The sequence below is a fragment of the Triturus cristatus genome, chromosome 5_1, assembly GCF_964204655.1.
Source record: "Triturus cristatus chromosome 5_1, aTriCri1.1, whole genome shotgun sequence".
NCBI lineage: Eukaryota > Metazoa > Chordata > Amphibia > Caudata > Salamandridae > Triturus > Triturus cristatus.
Window position 1 is genome coordinate 217,299,453 of NC_140587.1, and position 12,145 is coordinate 217,311,597.

The 12,145-nt window shown below is 47.4% G+C and overlaps 1 protein-coding gene across 3 annotated transcripts in view; it reads left to right on the forward strand.

The window, feature by feature from the left end:
• The window catches only part of TRAPPC9 (trafficking protein particle complex subunit 9), a 2,530,995-nt gene that overhangs the window by 567,716 nt on the left and 1,951,134 nt on the right, over positions 1–12,145 (forward strand). For all 3 annotated transcript variants that reach the window (XM_085604860.1, XM_085604858.1, XM_085604859.1), the window contains exon 15: positions 252–384. In XM_085604860.1, the coding sequence (XP_085460986.1) occupies positions 252–384 (133 nt within the window). The remainder of the gene's footprint in view (positions 1–251; positions 385–12,145) is intronic.

The window sequence follows — 12,145 nt, forward strand, 5'->3', positions numbered from 1 at the left end:
GGTTTGTCGTGTCAGTATGGGAAGACTGTGCCTTTTTATATGAATGAATCAGTTAGCGAGTTTTTGGTTTCCAGAGTGATGCTGGTCTGGTCTGCAAATGCTTTGAAATGTTCTTTGCTAATATGTATTTGCATGTACGCCTGAGTAAAAGCTGTTTCTTAATATGGCCATCTCAGTATTTTCTTGTAATTTATTTTTCTCGATATGAGGGTGGTGGAGCTTTGACATCTGATGTTTTTATCTTGCCTCAGGGTACCACACATCAGTATTTGGAGTATTCAGTGACTGCCAGTTGGAAAGTCTTCCAGGCTTGAAGACGAGCGGCTGCACAGTCGAGGTCATTCCAGCCCTGCCCAGACTCCAGATAAGCACCTCCCTCCCCAGGTAAATGCCAACTACTTTAAGGTCTATGCAATGTTAAACCACAGACAGTGTTTGTGTTTTGGGGAACATGCTGCTAGATTATTTTAGATCTCCCCTACTGACAGCTTGTCTGTTGTCAAAAAGTTATTGTGTACAATACCAGTACACAGAGGGGGCTTTGCGCCAGCCATTGCTTATCATTTGTTTTCTTTCTTGCCAATCTCATTATTTCTATTACCTTAATCCTCTTGTATTTATCCCTCCCCTGGAGCATAGCATCTTTTTGATTGGATGTCTTGTATCTTTCCATGGCTCACATCTATGAGCTACTTTTTCTTTTTCTTTTAGTACTCAGTAGGAGTTTGTGTGTTATTGCTTTTCATCCATGTGCTGGTTTCCCCTCGTGCCCACACCCATACACTCTCCACGCATCTATCCACTCCTCCCAACTTGTCCGTAAAGTCACAACACAGGTTTTTGCCAGGTTCCTCTAAAGAGCAGTGTTGGGACAAAAAAGTCCACTACATAGTAATAGACGTGCAGCTCTGCCCTGAGTGTCAAACTGTATTGATGGCTGGATCCCTAATTCTGATTTTTGTTGTCTTAGGCAAACATGGGTCATGTGTGTGTGCCATGATATAGGTCTGTCTCACGGGTTGCGATCATGTTGGACAGGGAAGGACAAAGTGCTTTCCTCATAGTGGTCACTAGGACTTAAGCAGCACATGCGATGTGATGACAGTGATGCAGCGCAAAGGGCAAAATTTACATATTCCCCCTATGTCACAGATTTGTAATCACAACAACTCATCCATTCACTCATTCATTGGTGGGGCCCATAACACCAACATGCACTCGTCTCATTTGAATCCGCACATAGGAGAAAAAGCGCTGGACATGTGGGTACCTTATTACCTATCGGGATTACATTTCTTTACATTAAATACATTTTGTACACGTGCACCTACAGAATCCTGACCTTAACAACAAGGCACTCCACCACTTGGTCGATGGACCAATTAGTTGGACTGGTTGATGGTGAATTAGAACCAGCTAAGACACAATTAAAGCCTAGGAAACATTTGTTTATTTTCGGTAATCAATTAAAGAACCACAAACTCATTTCTTATTAATTCAAATTTTGTTTATCTAATAATAATTTTCTCTGCATTAGCATTTATGCACTACAGTTCATGTTATAAATGCAGTTTATTTTCGAAGAGAAATCGGACATTTGGTAAATAGCATAGATTTAGAACGCGCATTTAATAATTACCAATTAGCAAGCGTCTGCAACTTTCTGAGTAAAATAGGGAGCTATCCGCATTCTCTGGTACAATATCCGGGATAAGCTGTCCGACCCACAGCAAAGATCAAACCGTCAGATGAAATAACTCCCCGAAAACCAAAGAAACCCAAGGCAAAACATGGAAATCTTCACCAGCTCAATGCAGACCCAACACCATGAAAGATCAGCCCGAGTGCCCACCCCCCTTTGGCGGATGAAGATCTTATATACCCTTTTTCCCTATTACTTCATGCTAACGTGCAACAATTTAGGGGTAGAGAAATGTTCTGATTGGACAGTTCGGGGTTATCTGAGAGTTTTTCTAAAGTTTTGCAGGGTAAACTGTTTTTCCATGAGAATTTGCACAGGAAGGCATAATTTGTTCAATTTCCCTTTTCTCCCTGGCGAAAGTTGCAAATGTAACATTTAGAATGAAAGAAGACAATTCTCCACAGGTTCTGAATTGTCCCTTCCGCTGTTCTCACAGCCTCATCAGTTGGCAGACAAACACGTTCATCCTTGACAAGGAACACGGTGTCACGGATCTAAGGTCATTTGGAGATCTCCATAGCCATCCGATTCAGAAACCATCGCGCTCACATGGTGGCAGTCTTGTTACTCCATCTTGGGTACTGCGGCCTAGTAGGCCCGCATGCCAACTTGAGCAAAAACAGACATAACAGTAATTAGAATATAGAAATGGAGATTCTAATGTTTAAACCCACTCTAATCCCAATATATATTAGTATTTCCCTAGCTGTTCAACATTTAAAGCGATAATACTCACCATTTTGTAATCCTGAAAGCACAAACAATCACAAAGCAACATAAATCATGCAATATTTCTATTTCACCACAATCTAAAGTTAGTTTTCGTACCACTAAGTTTATCAAGGTGTAAAAGTTGATTAGTAAATTTCACTGTAAACCAGTTAGTGCAGGTTAGATTTAAAATGATTACGTAATTAATTTCATGCAATTTAGAGGAGGTATACAACATTTTGTTTTACCTGCTCCATCAATCCCCCCTTTGGTGATTTTTTAAACATCACCACTAAATTTACAAAATTTCTCTACGAAAATGATTTATTCAGTCCCACTTGCATTTGTTACATCATAGTGATTCCCATATCGTTCTCTTTTGTTTTCTGGTACATATTATCTTGTAACTCTTCTAGTTCTATGTCTTCTATCTCTCTTTCTCTTATTTCTTTCTCTTTCCTTTTCTTGTTTTCTCTTTTTATCTTATTTTGTAATTTTCTTCTTTTTATGCACACGCATCCTAATCTTAATATTAACACTAAAACAATCGGGGGCGGAGCTTGCCAGGTCGAAAGATGGCCGTGTTCTGCTAGAGCTTCGCACATACCGCCACTATTTTATAAAAATCCGTACAGCCTCCTGCTGCAGCAGCATAGCTGCGACCTGCGCTGATCCCCTGACCGGCGGGGCACCCGGTGTGCGTGGTCTCCTCACAGCCGCTCTTCAAATACCCGGATGCGGCGGAGTTGCACTTGTTGGTGCGGCACCAGATGCTCCCGTGACGGCTGCTCGATCGGAGGCGGCGGCAGCTGCAGATTCGGTGCTCCTGCGCTGGAGGGACCGGGCTAGCGGGGAGCTGCTTGCTGCGACACCTCCGTGTCTTGATCCGGTCTCGCTGGGGCTCTGTCTTCTGGACCTGTTTCTCCTGCCGGCGGAGCAGCCATTTTGAGCGCCGGACCGGTGAGTGGTTGGAGCAGCGCTTGCCTTCTTTGTGGTCTGCGGCGGGTTGCTACCCTTGGCTTGACGCAGTGTGGGTGTCTTCCTCGCTTCTGTCTTCTGCCCTCTGTCGGGTGGTGCCCTTGTTCTCCCTTGGGCCGAAGTAGCCTGCAGTGGAATCCTAATCCCGGCTGTTTCGGAGGCCGGTTCTTCAGCGACGAGGTGCGCTTTGGGACCTTTACCCCAGGAGACTCTGCAATCCTGTGCTGCTCCTCTGATACTGGGTCCTACAGTGGTGCACAAGGTGGTTTTCCTGCCCTTCAGCTTGGGGTCCCCTGATCCTCCCTTATTGCGACTCACTTACCTGCTCTGCAAGGCGTCATGGGAAGGTTGACCGGAACCAGCCTAAGCTACAATTTGAGCAACGCAAATCCCGGCGAAATGAGGATGGAGCAGAGAGGGGTCCCCACCGGAGCCTGATGCCTCGTCGGAAGACCCGGTAGGAGACATCAAGCAAATCATTGCCTCCATGCAGCGGGGCCTTACTGCCATTGACTCTAAGATAGACGCGCTTGTTTATAGAATGGACCGGGTCTCTGAGCGCGTTGACAAGCACTCTGAGTGCCTAGACATGGCGAAGCGCCGCATCACCGAGATGGAGGAGGCCCAGGCTGACGCGGGGACCACGCGGCAACAGATGGAACGTGCCCTCTCTACTTTCCGGGAGAAGGCGGAGGACCTACAAGTCCGATCGCGCCGCAGGAGTCCACTGCAACAGGTAACATGGAGCAGTTTGTGGAACGCCTCCTGACCTCCCTCCTGGGCGCAGGCACTTTCTCCCATATATTCGTGGTGGAGAGGGCGCATCGATCGCTCGGTCCTCGTCCTCAGCCGAGCGCCCCTGCTTGTCCTATTATTGCGAAACTGTTGAATTATCGAGACAGAGACGTTGCGCTGCGGAAAGCGAGAGAACTGGGCCCCCTGCGATATGAAGGGTCGGATATATCTCTGTTCCCTGACTTCACTCTTAAAGTCCAGGAGGCGCGGCAGCAATTCATCCCAATCAAGCGTAAACTACGGGACCAGCACATAGACTACGCTATGTTGTACCCTGCAAGACTCAAGGTCCTCTTTGATGGGAAGCCGCGCATATTTGCAGACCCACAAACACTCCAAAAGGCCTTCCGCGACTGGGAGAGGGCCAACAAACGCTTGAACAATCCTTCACAGAATGAAGAGGCTGGGACTCTGGACGATAACGACGGAATGTCAGGTTATACCTATATTACATGCCATGTGTTTTTTTTCCGCTTTCATTATTGATGGTGTGGTCGCCTGTTGTTATTTTTGATGACCTATAATGGTACTGTGGCGTGTGTGGTGCCCTTGCTACTACTTTGTTTTAGCGCCTGCTTCCTCCTCCTTTGAGGAGCTCCTTAATACTCTGCCCTGAATCACGCCGGGGGTGTGCAGCCGGGATGTCGCCCTTTCGCTGCAAAGTTTGCCTTTTGGATACTTTCCTGACTCCCTGAGGCAGAGTATCTTTGCATATTTCTGGTTCCTTGATATCCCACAAACACGCTGCAGTAGGATTGGAATTAGCAAGCGGTGTTCGTGCAGGGGGTTGGCTCAGTTCGTGTAGCCAGGTAACATCTGCCCCATTATGTTAACCACTGATCTACTTTTTGTTGATGGGTGTTTTTATGGGGTTGATGGGTGGGATGACTTTCCACTGCAGTGTTGGGGTCTGCAGGGAGTGGGAGGGGGGTGGCGCGTTCATGTGGTATATTTTATTTTTTTGTTCTTTTTTTCGGGGGGGAGGGATGGTGTCGCAGCTCAGTTGGCGTTGGGCAGGTGTGGGAGGGGATTGGGGGGGTTCGCAATGTGAATTGATGCAATGTTTCATTGTACAGTTTGCCTCCATGCACTGCACTGTTTGCGAATGGGAGTTCCGAGGGAAAGGCCCCTTTGAGTTTGGCCTGTTGGGGGGTGGGGGGAGAGATACACAGAACCTGTTCTTAGACATATTTCCTGATGTGACAGTTCATGATACATGGCACTACTGCTCTTTAGCCTCGACGAGATCGACACTGTGGACTACTAGCTGCATACTTTTTAATGACAGATACACCGACGACTAGTCCGGACAACTCTCCTGAATCGATAGTCCTACTTACTTGGAATGTGCGCGGCCTTAATGACTATAGGAAGGTCCGTAAAATTCTGAGCTATCTATACAGACATAAGATTGACGTGGCCCTCCTGCAGGAGACACACCTTAACCCGGATAGCCCCATTTTGCATACTAGGGGGCTGCTGGACAATGTACATGCCGCCGGCTTCACTACTCATGCTAGGGGGGTACTGACGTGGGTTAACCCAAAGTCATCGTTCATGCTGACGCCTCTAGAAACAGACAGGGAGGGTAGATTTGTTCTCTCTAGGTGCCTCGGGAAGGGACTGGCACTGTTTCTTTTAAATGTTTATGACCCTAATTATGACCATACAGATTTCTATACTAACTTGACAACCCTGACACAACCTTATGCCCAGGAGCAGATCTTATGGGGAGGGGATTTTAATTTTGTCAGGAACCGGGCCTTAGACAGGTCTGACGGTCCGGACAGATGTCCCTCAGCCTCTGCCAGAGTGGTGGAGACATCCTTGTTAAGGTTAGACATGTGCGATGTGTGGCGCCACCGTTATGCGAGCCAAGGAGGGTACACACATTACCCCGTATCTCATAACATTCACACCAGAATTGACTACTGGTTTGCTTCGAGACACTTATCGCAGTGCATTCGTTCGTGCACGATCCTACCACGCACCTACTCTGACCACTCGCCATTGCTATTGACACTCACATCCCCCAAGAGGCGCGTTCCTCCCTTCCTATGGCGCTTCCCGCCCTACGCTCTCCTTGCCACCGTCTTTAAGGAAGAGCTTGCTACGGCCATTGAAACGTTTTTTGCGGCTAATGTGGGATCAGTTGACTCCTTTCACACTGTTTGGGAAGCTTTTAAGGTGTATATCAGGGGGGTAACAATTTCTAAACATGCGGGGGTTCTTAAGTCGATCCGGAATAGGTTGGCTGCTTTAAAACGTAAGCTAAAAGATCTAGAAGCAGCTTGTAGGGAAAACCAGAACGCCCAACTCACCCTAGAACTGGCGCAGACACACAGGGATTATCATGAAGAGGCGGATGCAGAAATAAAACATCTTGGTAAGTATGCCATTGCCTGAACTTATGGTGAGGGCGAACGACCGGGGACGGTTCTTGCACAACTCCTTTGGCAACGCAGGGACAGAACGACGATACCAGACATCAGATCACAAGCGGGGGATCCCCCGCTAACTGAGGCCCAAGTTGCGGAACAATTTCGGGAATATTACACGGAACTCTACTCCTCTCGTGGCTGCTGCCCAGATGATCATATATTGGACTATTTGACTCATATCAAGCTTCCGTGGCTGTCCAATTGGCACTGGGAGTTTCTAATGCGACCGATTGAGTGGGACGAGATAATTTTAGCCCTCTCTGATATGAGAGAGGACAGCGCACCGGGAAGCGATGGTCTCATTGTCGCCTTTTATAAGGCGTACCTGGATCTATTACTGCCACACTTACTTACGCTGTTTGAGGATATATGCACCTCAGGAACGATGCCCCCGACTATGCAGGAGGCGATTCTCGTGGTAATCCTCAAGCCGGGGAAACCTCCGGAGGAGTGCACCTCATACCGACCTCTGTCCCTCATGAATGTTGATGCGAAAATTTTCGCGAAACTGCTCGCTAATCGTTTAGTTCCGCTCGTCCCGACCCCGATAGCGCCGGAACAGGCTGGATTCGTGCCTAGCAGAAACCTAACTTATAATCTGCGAACTGCTTTTGCTGCCCTACAGCACACACGACTCGAACTCCCGGCTATCGCGGTCTTTTTGAACATGGAAAAGGCCTTTGACTCGGTCGAGTGGCCCTTCATGAGGCATGTCATTCGCCGCATGGGGTAGGCGAGGTTTTCCTGCAACTCCTTGCGGCACTGTACTCCGCTCCTACAGTGCTTGTTCGAATTGGCTCCCTGGTCACTGATCCCATACAAGTCTGCAGGGGCACGAGACAGGGCTGCCCCTTGTCACCAATACTGTACGCCCTGATGGCAGAACCCCTGGCTTGCGCCCTACGGGAGTATCATGGTCAGAGAGGCATCCGCTTCCCGAACTACCGTTTAATTGTCTCCACATATGCGGGCGATACGCTTCTATATGTCAGAGACCCTGAAACCAACCTATCTCCTGTCTTGCGCGAGGTAGTCCTCTTTGGCTCCATGTCCGGTATAGGGGTCAATTGGAGTAAATCCATCATGTTCCCCCTTACCCCAACTACGGCTCGCTTTGAACCGGAATACCCCCTTCAGTGGACTACGGAGGCGGTGCGATACTTGGGGATCAAGCTACACACTGACTCGGAAGTTATCCTAAGGGAGAACTACGGAGTGGCTGTCTCCAAGTTGGAGGACGATGTTGACAGATGGGTGCGTCTCCCCTTGTCATTGATGGGCAGAGTCTCTATTATGAAAATGATTGTCCTGCCGCGCTTCCTCTTTCTGTTCACAAACATACCCATGGTCTTGTCCAAGATATTCTTTCAGCGCCTCCACTCCCTAATGGTGCACCTGGCGTGGGTGGGCAAGCAGGCACGCGTTGCTTGGAAGATATTGACACTGCCTTATGTGATGGGGGGCCTCGGAGCCCCTGACTTGGAATTATATTATAGAGCTGCCCAATGCTCTCACGCATATTATTGGATGCATGGACCTCCTGACGTCCCGCACATACGTATCGAAACCATAGTTGCCGCTCCCAGGCCTCTCCCAGCTTTGCTGTTCGCGCCCATGACAGACGCACGGGCTTAATGGACTCTATTAAATCGGTCGCACACGCTTGGCATTCTTTATTAGATGCCCAGGCTGGAAATATACTGTACTCACCGCTGACCCCCCTTGATTGGTGCCACCGGCTTGCCCCGTGCACTGACAGGGGGGTTTCAACTTCATTGCGAACACTAAACGTACATACCATGGGAGACCTCTTCAAGAATGGTACAGCCCGCACCTGGGATGATGTAACCGACGGAGAGGCAAGACCTACCCCACTTGCCCAATTTCAGTTTCACAGACTTAGACATGCTCTCCGGGACCTGCTAGGTGAGGAGATGGCGGAGCCCCCTGAATTCTTGGCGCTTACTGCAGTTATCAAAGCACAATCGCCCGCGCCAAACTAGTGTCCAGACTGTATCACATTACATTAACTTCTAAGGGAGATGACTACACCAAACCGCGGCTGGCATGGCAGCGAGACTTGCAGGTGGACTTGACGGATGACAAGTGGCTCTACTGTTGCTCAAGAACTAAACGAATATTGCTCAATGGACGCCATAGACTTGTGAATTTTAAATTCCTAAATAGGGTCTACTACACGCCGGAACGACTATATCGCTATGGGTTGCGAGAGGGACCTCTGTGTGAACGATGTGGGGATCAAATTGCTGATTTCTTTCATATGGCCTGGGTATGCCCGGGGGTTGCTCGCTTCTGGGGAGACATATTCACTGAAATTAATCGCATCACGGACTTGACGCTGTCTGCAGACCCGACCTTAGCCTTGCTGGGTTATTCCAAGCCTCTTCCTAAGGCACACAGACGACTAGTGGACATGGCATTTCTTTTGGCTAAGAGATGCGTTGCGCTATGCTGGTTACGCGGCCCAACACCTACGATTGCACAATGGTCCAGGGACATGATGTTCTGCTGCACCCAAACAGAATATTATAGCGAACTACTGCCACCTCGCAACAGGCTGAAACACATTTGGGCCCTATATATGACGAGACGGATGTCCCCGACAACTGCTGACCCTGACAGAGCCCCCCTTCCCACGACTACTGCCCTCCGTGACTGTAACTCTGCCTCGTAACGTGTCCTTTTGCTTGATGTTATCTGATCAGCCCCCTGTATTTATACCCTTTCAGATAAGGGGCCCTTTGTCTTTCTGTGAATAGGACTTTCCCAATGTACCCTGTACTGTCTTTCTATTTCAGAATGGTGCTACGCGGTATGTTTCTTTGATTGTCACATGCAGATACTGTCACTGGGAATGTGTCTCTGTGTTCTCCTTTTGTTGTTTATTTGCTGATTTGTATAAAATCCCAATAAACATATTAAAAAAATAATAATAATTAAACGCAAAAAAAACCAAAAAAAGCACTAAAACAATCACAAAAGTCACAGGTATCAGTATTTTCCCCACAAAGGAGCTACCTAGTTTTGTTAATAAATTTTTAATAGTGGAAAAACCCTTACCAAGTTTCTCCCATACACTTTCAACCTCCAGTGGAGCAATTTCTTCATGCAAATCAGTTATATTCTTAATATATTTCTTTAAATTCTGACTCTCGTCAGGAATATAAGTACAACAATGTTGTACCTTTCGCATTCCACAGACTCCTCCCTCTTTGGCCTATATAAAATCAAGCGGTACAAAAGGGGGTGGTGATGGACGGAGCATCAGAACCAATCAAACACTCATACCCAGTCAACAGATCTGGGTTTGATCCATCACCGTTCTTTAGCCCACTCTGCCACCCCAGTTCAGACATGGCCATATGCAAATCAGTCTGACCCTGTGCCTCATGGGAACAGTCCAGCCCGAACTGCCAAGCCATGCCTTCCCTGGACCGGAAACAAGCATCCTAGGACCGGTTTCTGGCATTTCAGCCGTCTTCAGCCAGGCTTGCTAGAATCCAGTGGCAAAGTGAGCAAGGGACTCACGTCTGAGCATACCCTGCCAACTTATGGCGAGCAAAGCGGTACAAAAGGGGGTGCTGATGGACGGAGCATCAGAACTAATCAAACACTCACACCCAGTCAACAGATCTGGGTTTGATCCATCACCGTTCTTTAGCCCACTCTGCCACACCAGTTCAGACATGGCCATATGCAAATCAGTCTGACCCTGTGCCTCATGGGAACAGTCCAGCCCGAACTGCCAAGCCATGCCTTCCCTGGACCGGAAACAAGCTTCCTAGGACCGGTTTGTTCGCCATAAGTTGGCAGGGTATGCTCAGACGTTGAGTCCCTTGCTCACTTTGCCACTGGATTCAAGCAAGCCTGGCTGAAGACGGCTGAAATGCCAGAAACCGGTCCTAGGAAGCTTGTTTCCGGTCCAGGGAAGGCATGGCTTGGCAGTTCGGGCTGGACTGCTCCCATGAGGCACAGGGTCAGACTGATTTGCATATGGCCATGTCTGAACTGGGGTGGCAGAGTGGGCTAAAGAACGGTGATGGATCAAACCCAGATCTGTTGACTGGGTGTGAGTGTTTGATTGGTTCTGATGCTCCGTCCATCACCACCCCCTTTTGTACCGCTTTTTTCGCCATAAGTTGGCTGGGTATGCTCAGACGTTGAGTCCCTTGCTCACTTTGCCACTGGATTCAAGCAAGCCTGGCTAAAGACGGCTGAAATGCCAGAAACCGGTCCTAGGAAGCTTGTTTCCGGTCCAGGGAAGGCATGACTTGGCAGTTCGGGCTGGACTGCTCCCATGAGGCACAGGGTCAGACTGATTTGCATATGGCCATGTCTGAACTGGGGTGGCAGAGTGGGCTAAAGAACGGTGATGGATCAAACCCAGATCTGTTGACTGGGTGTGAGTGTTTGATTGGTTCTGATGCTCAGTCCATCACCACCCCCTTTTGTACCGCTTTATATAAAATCAAAGGCAAGTCGATTTTGCATAATCATCGCTCTCATGGCAACCATTTCGGTATTTACCATTAAGAACCCTCCAGCTGCGCTGTCGATAAACGATCCACAACTGTGGACAATTTTCTAATTTTATGTGCATTCAGAGATATTCCAACTGCTGGTATCAGTGCTCCAAAGATATCACCTATAATTTCTGACCAATTTTCCCTCCTTCTACGTGTTAGTTGCCTACCTATTTCGTGCAAACCGTCATCTCCCCTTTCTACATGAAATATTTTTGGAAAGGCCAGGCCTACATAACATGTCCCATACCAGTGGTCCGGTAACCTATAATAAGCTCGGTTCCCACAGATGTAATATATTCCAGGGAATACTGGATCTCTTCCTCCTTTAAATCCCCATCCTCCTATTATTCTATACAAGTCATGTCATTCACTTGCACCTACAAAATAATTATCATATACAGTATATCTCTACTTATGCATAACTTCCCTTTCTCAGGCCAAACTAAAACCATTGCTGGGTTTGTTTCTCCCTTTAAATGGTTTTTCTTCCCAACATCCCAAAATGTTGTTTCCATCTTTTCCTCAGTCACCTTCTTCTGCATTTTAATTCTCCTCTCCATATTCAGGAAAGTTTTCTCTTCTTTTCTTAAACTACAAGTAAGGTTATTCTTAAACACTTCTTATAGAGTTAATTCTCTTTTTTCTAGGAAAAATTCGCCAAGAGTTTTACCAGGCTTTACCCTATTCAATTCAGGAACTACAGGAATTTGTGAGAAAATATTATCTATATCAGTGTCATAGTATTCTAATTTCCCCGACTTAGAAAACATACTAGCTAAAACACTATCCCATATGTCAAAGGAAGGTGATGATAAGTAACACCTTCTGATACAGATGCAGGTAACTGCATGCAGACGTAACAGTCTCTAACCTCCATTGTTTCCACATATTCGTACAACAATTTTGAAAAAACATTATTAGAAAAATCGTTTATGGACTTATCTTTGTGAAGCTCTGTTCTATCTACCAGT